The sequence below is a fragment of the Populus nigra genome, chromosome 5 (assembly GCF_951802175.1).
Source record: "Populus nigra chromosome 5, ddPopNigr1.1, whole genome shotgun sequence".
In the NCBI taxonomy this organism is placed as follows: Eukaryota; Viridiplantae; Streptophyta; class Magnoliopsida; order Malpighiales; family Salicaceae; genus Populus; species Populus nigra.
The window spans coordinates 15,664,439-15,673,909 of record NC_084856.1 but is presented as its reverse complement, the minus strand read 5'-3'; the positions used below and the strand labels follow the sequence as shown (position 1 = coordinate 15,673,909).

The 9,471-nt window shown below is 33.2% G+C and overlaps 2 protein-coding genes across 5 annotated transcripts; both read left to right on the top strand.

The window, feature by feature from the left end:
• The first annotated feature begins 2,528 nt into the window (after nucleotides 1–2,528).
• On the top strand, nucleotides 2,529–4,561 carry LOC133693326 (protein NUCLEAR FUSION DEFECTIVE 4-like). The gene is made up of 3 exons (XM_062114519.1): nucleotides 2,529–2,928; nucleotides 3,058–3,896; nucleotides 3,998–4,561. Exons 1-3 carry the CDS (start codon nucleotides 2,599–2,601, stop codon nucleotides 4,467–4,469), a joined length of 1,641 nt encoding a protein of 546 aa, XP_061970503.1. The 5' UTR covers nucleotides 2,529–2,598; the 3' UTR covers nucleotides 4,470–4,561.
• A 504-nt stretch (nucleotides 4,562–5,065) lies between these two features.
• Nucleotides 5,066–8,615, top strand: LOC133693641 (calmodulin-lysine N-methyltransferase-like). 4 transcript variants are annotated; one of them, XM_062114890.1, is made up of 3 exons: nucleotides 5,100–5,388; nucleotides 6,783–6,915; nucleotides 7,416–8,016. In XM_062114890.1, the coding sequence occupies exons 1-3, from the start codon at nucleotides 5,286–5,288 to the stop codon at nucleotides 7,885–7,887; spliced, it is 708 nt and encodes a 235-aa protein (XP_061970874.1). In that variant the 5' UTR covers nucleotides 5,100–5,285; the 3' UTR covers nucleotides 7,888–8,016. The 4 variants fall into 4 exon arrangements, 2 of the variants coding, with proteins under 2 accessions (XP_061970874.1, XP_061970875.1); XM_062114891.1 differs by lacking the exon at nucleotides 7,416–8,016 and adding an exon at nucleotides 8,056–8,615 and having other exon boundaries at nucleotides 5,142–5,388; XR_009842146.1 differs by lacking the exon at nucleotides 7,416–8,016 and adding an exon at nucleotides 8,056–8,615 and having other exon boundaries at nucleotides 5,209–5,388; nucleotides 5,538–6,915.
• The last annotated feature ends 856 nt before the right edge of the window (nucleotides 8,616–9,471 follow it).

Genomic DNA, 9,471 nt, shown 5'->3' with positions numbered 1-9,471 from the left:
TTTTCATCCCTGTCCCAAATTCAAAAGCGGGCTTGTCCTGGATAAAAAAAAGAAAAAGAATTAATACGATTTAACTTGGTATATGAGGGAGGACTTGGCACCATGCTTCTTAAAATCGCGTGCATACTAGATTTTACAGGTTAACATATTTATTGAAAAATAATAAAATTGAAAAATATTTATTGTCTAAAATCATGTAAAAAAATTTAAAAATAATAAAATTGAACTAAAATCATGTAAAAACGTGATTTAACTATTGATTTTATAATATTATAATGATTTCAAATTTTCAATTGTAATCTTTTACTTTTATATTTACTCACTAACGTATAAGCTCGTAAACGCTGGTAAACGCTTGAATTCATTGATTGTTTTTTAATCAATAGTTCAAGAATTAAAAAAAAATATAATCTTGTTTAAATATTTTTTAATAAATAAAATATTATGGGATAAAAATTTAAAAATTTCTATTTTATAGGGATATTTTCATAAACAAGAGTGGCAAACTACACTCTGAAATCTAATTCATTATATGTTTATATATACACCTAAATATTATAGTTTTTTAAAATAAATTTACAACATTATAATTTCACTATAAAATTTTTTTATAACTTATCTAAGATATGATCTAACAAGAAACAAGACTTTAAGATAAATTTTTTTATATTTTAAATTGTTTGATTTATTCGTTTTAATTCATACGAAAACTTACAATTCTTCATTGATCTATTTAAAAAAATAAACTATTTGACATGCCATGATGAATTGTAAATCAAATAATTAGTAATAGACTAAAAAAATATGTTATTGTACTAGGTATTGCTGTTCATTTACATGATTTCATTAATTATGAACGGCACATTTCAAGTAACAATGCTTCTTTTTTTGTTTTTTCATTGAATTTCTTTCTTCTATTTTTATTATGTGCTGTTTGTGATATTTTACTTGTTGATATTTTTTTTTCTCTTTACATACTCTTGACAACTCAAAGTGTTTGATAAAATCTTAGAATTAAAATACAGATCATTTTGATGAAATATGATTTAAATTTGTTGTGCCTTCAAACAAGAAGGACAAAACAAAAAAAAGAGGAGAGGTTGTTAACTCATGTTCATCCAAAGATTCTCCATTTTCTTATTTTTGTTCCATTTAAGTTTAGTATAATATGTTTTGGTCATAAACTCCATTTTATTTATATATGTTTTAGTTTCTAAGAATAAAAGAGGAAAGACCAAGTTGTTGGAAAATAAAGAAAATAAAAGAATATAATCGCTTAGCTACATTCTAACAAAAAAAATAATCAATTTTGATATGAATATGTTCTATTTTATTTTATGAGAGAGTTTTTCATTGATATGTTTTAAAACTCTCATCTTGTTGGAAAAATACTCGGTTTAATTTTAAATCTTTTTATTGATTAAAGGTTGTTTTAAGGTTAAAAATGGGTTTATTGAGGCTTTTTAAAGTAATTCTTAAATATTTTCAGGTGAAAAATAATTAAAAAATAAATTTTAAAAGTCTAAAAACCTGAATTTCAACTTTCCAACCACATTTGATGGACAAAATCTTTATTAGTAGACAACGCTATATATTTTGTTTTTTTTATAAATAGGACAGACAACTATTAAACAATAAAAAAAAAGAAAAAAGCTTGAAATTGTAAGCTTAGACACTAATGACCTTCTTTGTATTAGGCTAGTGTTCTAGCCCATCTAAGCATAATACTTGGTTTTTTTTTTATGCAACCCTGTAGTTTTTTTAATTTATTTTTAATTGAAATTTATTATAAATAAAATAATTAAAATATTATTCCATTACATATCATTCAATTTTACCTTTATATTCAAATAAGATTATAGCATTTATTTTAATAATACTAGCAACCATTTCATTAATTATTATATATAAACCTAATATGCAGAAAACATTTTATTTTTTTTCACCATAAAACTTATTAAATTTAATAAAGATAATCACCTAACTCTTGTATTTCTCTTGTTTTTTTTTAAATACTATTATTATTTAAGCATTTTTTTACAATAAAAAAGTTTGATATGGTCCACGACGTATCGTAGGTTACAGATCTAGTTTTAGATAAGCCTGCTGATTTATGACAAAAATGGAAATGGTTGGCGCATGAATCGTAGGATTCACTTGGTTTAGGAAGCCGTATAGATGAGCTCTGGTAGGCCTTGTTCTCATCCACTCCTTCGATTTTGACAGGTCCTTAATGTTTATACTTTCTCAATACACCCCTTTGTGTTGCTTGTGGCGCTCAACTTAATTTAATATCCATCAAATTAACATAATAAGTGTTTTTTTTCTTGATCTACAGATATTCACAAGGTCCCAGCAGCCCAGCTTAAGCTGGCAACATTGCTTTCACCTGTTTTTAAAAATATTTTAAGCATGAGCCACCATTGATCTGGTCTTGTAACACCAGTTGTGGAATTCTAAAACCAGGGTCTAACCAAGGATGGCTCTTAATGACTGCAAAACAAAAAGTATTTATTGCGACAGCTCAATCCCTCATGGAGTTCAAACCCAAAGCAAATACTTCAAGCTCTCTCTTGTTCTTCTGCACTATTCTTAGTCATGTGTCCATTGTTATCTCCTGCATGTCCTGCTGGAAAATGGTTAGGATTTGTTACTGCAATATGGGTGCAGGCAATCTGCGGTAACAACTACACCTTTTCCAACTACTCTGATGCTTTAAAATCAATCATGGCTCTTACTCAGCTGGAGCTCAATACTCTATCTGTTGCTAAAGACGTTGGAAAGGCCTTTGGTCTATTGTCTGGCATTGCTTCAGATCGTTGGTCAACTTCTGTAATGCTCCTTGTTGGATCATTTGAAGGGCTCATAGGATATGGAGTTCAATGGCTTGTTGTTAGCCAGCGTATCCATCCTCTTCCTTACTGGCAGGTATTCAAAGCATTTACCATATACTGTCCAGCCATTAAATCCATCTAGTTGTAGTGTCACAGGGTCATCAATCCTTTCGAGTAAGGGCGCTTCATAACCAAATTAACTAATGCTTGTTTTCTGCTACAGATGTGTATATTTTTGTGCTTTGGAGGCAACAGCACAACATGGATGAACACGGCAGTTCTTGTAACTTGCATGCGGAACTTTCCAAAAAATCGCGGCCCAGTCTCCGGAATCCTGAAGGGTTATGTAGGACTCAGCACAGCAATATTTACTGATATTTGCACAGCTCTTTTCTCCTCCAATCCTTCTGCATTTCTCCTAATTCTTGCTATTGTTCCTGCTATCATTTGCCTTGCTGCTATTCTTTTCCTCCGCGAAACCACATCTGCTGCTGGTCCTATAGAGGAAAAGGAAGAAGCCAGATTTTTCAACATCTTTAATGCCATTGCCATTATAGCAGCTGCCTATCTCTTGGCATTTGACATCACTGGAAATCATGGTCATGTTGTCTCCCTTGTATTTGTTGCAGGACTAATATTCCTTCTAGCAAGTCCATTATTTGTTCCTTTATATTCGGTTCTGTTGAAGCTTAAGTCCAATTCGGATACTGAGCAGCAGATTAAGGAACCATTACTTGTCGGCCCAGAAGATTCACCAGCAAAGCCACAGAAGCCAGAGCCAGCAACAACAGTCAGTGTTGAAGTGGAGAATGCTGGAATCAAGCAACGACCAATGATTGGGGAGGATCACACAATCATCGAAATGATACGGACATATGATTTCTGGATTTTGTTCATATCATTCCTCTGTGGTGTGGGTACTGGAATGTGTGTAATGAACAACTTGGGGCAGATGGGCCTGGCTCTTGGATACATTGATGTATCCATTTTTGTTTCTCTCACCAGCATTTGGGGATTTTTTGGACGTATTATTTCCGGTCTGGTATCAGAACAGCTCCTCTGGTATGTTTTTGTCACTCTCTATTTCAGTTTCTGAACTCCTCACGTTTCGAACTTCACAGTTCAGCTTTTGATATTTCACATATCCATCATGTTATTTGCAGGAAATTTGGGACACCAAGACCTCTATGGAATGCAGCTTCTCAAGTCCTAATGACACTAGGATTTGTCATCATGGCATTGGCCTTGCCCGGATCTCTATATATTGGTTCAATCTTGGTTGGAATATGCTATGGAGTTCGTCTGACAATAACTGTCGCAGTAGCCTCAGAACTATTTGGTCTCAAATATTATGGCTTGTTATACAACATTCTCATTCTTAATCTTCCACTGGGTTCCTTCCTCTTCTCTGGCCTGCTTGCTGGTTATCTTTACGATGCTCAAGCCGCTAGAAGCCCTGCTGGTGGTGGCAATACCTGTGTTGGTCCCCATTGCTATTTCCTTGTCTTCCTGATAATGGCTCTTGCCTGTGTTATTGGGTTTGGGTTAGATGTGCTCCTAGCAATTAGAACAAAGAAGGTATACTCCAAGATTTACACAGACAGGAAATTTAGTCCAGCTTCAACAGTTGCTTAGGGATTGTTTATCAATCAAAGATTTATTGTTTAGTAACTTCAATTTTTAGATTTCCAGCTGGTAAAGTTTGTTGCTTGTTGCTGTAGTTCTCATATCACGTTTCTTGGATTAAAACATTTGATTTTTGTATCAAGTGGTAGTTGTTTTTCTAATCAACCGTGTTTTTAAATTATTATTTTCGTTTTAGATTGTTTTTATATAATTTTGGATTTTTTTAATGTAATAATATTAAAATTAATTTTTTAAAAATAAAAAATATTATTTTAATATATTTTTAAATAAAAAATACTTAAAAAAATAACCTATTATTCTTCTTGTTCATATATGTTCGATCAATTTTCATTCCTATAACCAAAATATCCATTGCTTGCCCCTAAATTCAATTGTTGCTAAGGGTAAAGTATATTTTGGTTCTGCAATTTTAACAATATACTCCTTCAGTTCCTATGGTTTCAAAATTTTCACTAGAACCTTAATTAAGGATTTTGTATTTCAAGATTTGGATTTTGCATCCATGATAGCAGCACTGTGGTTTATGTAAATATAAATTCCAAAAAAAAGAGAAAATAAATTCTATTCTTATAAGCATTTACACTGAATAAGGCATGAACATGCATATTGGGTTATACTCAAAATCTTGATTAGAAAATTTTAAATAGTTTTGAATTTGATACACGAAAGTTAGGGAGATGATCTTTTTAATCTATAAAACAAAAATGTTATGAGTACTAAAAACAAAAACAAAATAAGGTTGAAGGATCAGAAATGTGATTATCCTGAAATATAACAAAGGAGCCAACTTGGTTAAAAACAAGAATGAAATGGAAGCCAGAGCAAATACAAAACCATCATCTCTCACTCTCAGATGGGCAATCTTACGCCAAGCCCTTCCTTCTTCGCAAATCCCATGAAAATCCTGGTGCTTCCTTAATCTCTCCCAACACGTCAATTATGACATGTTTTTGTAACTTGATTAGTTTTTGTAGCTTGTATGTTAGTTTGGGATTGATTAGTTTTTGTAGCTTGTATGTTAGTTTGGGACAATGTCGAAAACCAATTATTTTGCAGATAATCAATCACCCAGTGCTATCAAGCGAATTTCTAGAAAACCCATCTAGGATTTAACTTGATACCAGGCCAAGCAGTTGAAGACCATGTCAATGAAGAATCAAACTTTATAGATGTTTGCATTTGTGGAGTTCATCATTTATTCAGCTTCTTCAAGAATGTTGATTTTAAGATAAGTTTATCATTTATACAGATTCTGGAAGACACTTTTGATAGAACATGGTTATGTGGTTACATTTGATTTCATAATGGCAGTTGATATGCACCACAATTGTTAGTTGTTTAACACGGTTTTGGATTGGTGGGAAGACTGAAACTTGAATACTTGTGGGAGAAAATTTAAATGGCATGAGCATCTTCTTTGTTATCTTTGTTACTTTCACTATAAAGGTGTTGTTATCCAGGTCAGTGGCCATCTGAAGATGTCCTTTCATATTTTTGCTTGTCACATGCAGACATGTTCAGATTTCATGATAAGTTAGGTTAACTTGGTAAGATATGATGTGGGAAGTTTAGATGGTTGAATCTTTTCTAAACCTAAGGCAGTGGCGTGCTATTGTCTGATTGGGGTTATTCATTGAATAAGAGTCATAAGAAGATTTCACGTCTGTACCACATTGAAAAATTAACATGTCAATTGGAAGCATGTACATAGATTGTGGAATTGAAGTCTGTTTGCATTATCTTCTGAGAATTTCAAGTTGCCCATGATTCAATATATACTTGTTTAGATTTCAGTTAATGTAAAGCTCTAAGTTTCTCAAATTGTTAGTGATGAGCCTAGAATTGGTTTCAAGGCCTGCTCTAGTAATCAGAATATGAATCAGGTTGGACGGTCTTCATCCTGGGCTAGCCCTTGCTTGCATCTTCTTTAAGATTTGAAGTTATTGTAAACATTTACTTTCTGTCATTGAGATTCAAGATGTCTTACATTGTTTTGTATTTTCTCATTTATGAAAAGAAAGGTTATTTGAAGATAACAATAGTGCTTTTGAATAAAGTTTAAATATGTTTGTTTTTGGTGTGTCAATTAGAGATATAAGGATGCATAAGTCATCACATAGCCATATCAGAGGCTTAGCTCTTTGGTTGTTGCTGGTCATTAGCTTTGCAATGGGAACATCAGTTTAGAACTAAATTTTTGTTGGGTTGCTGGGTTATGATTCAAAACTTTTATATTCACTTTGAGTATGAGCGTGGCATTGCTCCACTTTCTCTTTCTCTTTTATGTTCTTTGACATCCAGACATTCAGCATAGCATAGATGCCAGCTCCACAGCATTTGGCAATACAGAATTGAAGAGTATGACATTGCATTGGGATGAGGAAGTAACTTATAATATCTCCAACACTTTTGATGTCATAGTTGCCTGTGACTTGTAAGTTATGTTTCTGTTAACTTTCTGTTTCAATTATTTATGCTGCATGTCTTACCTTCCCATTTTTTTAAGTCAAGAATCACTAAATTTGGATCAGTAAATCTTATACTCAATGGCCACCAAATTTTTTGCAACTGTAATATATTCTTGGATACATTTCTACCTTGACAAAACTAGAGTGGCAGTCATAATTTATCCAAATTATTTATCCAAATTGTGTCAATACCTCAATTCACATCCTGTTATCCACCTGACCAGTGTTTTTTTTTCCCAACAACAAAGTTTAAATCAAATGCTTGATGCAATCTGATGAGGAATTCTTATGTCATTGACAATTTGTTATCAGTCTGAGGCTGTCTAGATTCATAAGTTTTCTTCACCAGTTGGCAAATGGTGCCTGCAACCATTTCTAAATGCACTTATACTAATATATGGCTAGCACACACTGATGTGTTTTCTCCTTTTCCTGCTAAACTCGTCTCGTCTTCTTCTATACTCAGTAAATGGATGTGCCATTTGACAGCACCTTTTTTTGAAGAGTTCCACAGTGCCCTTGCTTGTACCGTCAAACTCTTGTTAAGAAATTCTGGGCCTTTGGAAGCAATATTCTTTAGCCCTAAAAGAGGAGATACGTTGGACAAACTCCTAAAGAAAGTTGAAGAAAATGGGCTGAATTTCTCTATTATAGAGAACTATGACTCTGAAGTTTGGAAGTGTCATCAAGGTTGTATGGCCGGTGACGACTCCTGGCCCAGCTATGAAAAGCATCATTGCTACCCGTTATTTGTTAGAATACATTATAAACTCTCGCGGCCTTTTATTTTTCGTTCGTATCCAGTATTTTTAGGTAAAGGGTACTCCATTTATCTGTGTCATGCAGCAGTATGTAGCGGACTTTTTTTACTTGCTGGATGCAGTATAGTAGCCTACTATAGTGGTGGGTCCGAAGTCCCTTATATTGTGCAATCCTAGGAACTAAATTGTGTGGGTCTGATTGGTTGATGATTCGCCAACTGGAAAGGAAAGCCTGGAGATGCCGTTTTTAATAATTATTATTATTATCTTGGCTTAACATAAAGATGCTGTTTTTGATTGGCTTTAGTTGCTTCTTATGATTTCCTTTTTGAACTTCTGCTATAGGTGAGGGCATGAAGCTTTTGACAAAAGATTCCTTATCTTCATCTGAGCATCAACATTAGTTTGAAAGTATCTACGTATGGCTGTCCTTGACTAAACGAAGACTGTCTGCGTAGAGGACAATCACAAACAGCGCAAAAGCTATATGATGCTCTGTGGATCATAAACTAACGTTTATTGGAGGAATTGAACTGCTTGCTTTTTAATATTGTGGCACAAAATGAACATGCCATGACTTGAATTCTTATCGATCACGGTGAAGTAACTGCTTTCTTGCTCTTTTAAGGTTTTGCTCGTTTATCATTCTCTCGATTTTCCCCCTTCCATGAAAACCATTATTCTTCTGGATCTATGTATTTTGCATTTTCGAGTTTGGTATAGTTAAAACCCTTCTTTAGTTTGCATACAAGCTTGGTCACGCTTGCATTCCTGCTACTTCTCCTTGCCTTTTTTGAGACTGTAGGCTGGGGATCATTTAGCAAGGATGCTCTGGTCGGATGTAATCTTTCTTTCCTAATGTCTTAATAATGCATCATTCGGCACAAACCTTTACATCTTGAAAAGCACCCTGCAAATGCAGTCCAATCTTCTCTTATCTTCAGGAAAAAATAAAGTTAGATACGTTGGTGTGGCTCCACCACACAAGTTGGTTAAGCATCACATCTGATGTTCTCCGAGCGCTAATCTACAATGGCCTATGGGCGGCAATTTGGATATTGGCTTCTTCAGCTTTTGTTTCCTTCCCTAATAATTGTGATGCCCACAAATTCTCTTTTTATAGGACCATGCAAATTAGCCTGATCATCACATATATTTTGCTGTTTGATAGCAATCTCCACTTCCGGTGTCCAATCATCTATTTTGCAATCTGTGACATCTCGCCAGTTCTTGAAAATAAGGGTGCAATGCAAGTGCTACTTGTCTAAGAAATGTTGGGATTTAATGTCAAAATCTCCAGGTCAGGAAGCTACTATCCATTTGAAGCAATTTTCTCAACATCTTCAGTAATTTACAAGTTTGGGTTGTAGAAATCGTAGATATAAAACCCGACTTGGTCTAATAGACTGACTTGAGATCTTAATCAAGTTTTAAATAGTTTTGATATTTTTTTAATAAACCCCCCAAAAAATTAATTTATGAATACTTCGTTATATATATATATATATATATATATATATATATGTTTTATAGCCTACATCAATTGAAGAATAACTATATTTATAGCATATATTTTGATGAAATGTTTTTTAACCTAATTATATATATAAATTACATGTATACATGAAATGTTTTTTTTTCATGTTAGATATTAAAATATTAAATATTTGTTTTTTTTATCTTTTTTGGGAAGACCGGCTCCTCGCCCATGTCAATCTGGGCTGACTTTAATAATTATAATAGAAATCTAAATCCAGTGAA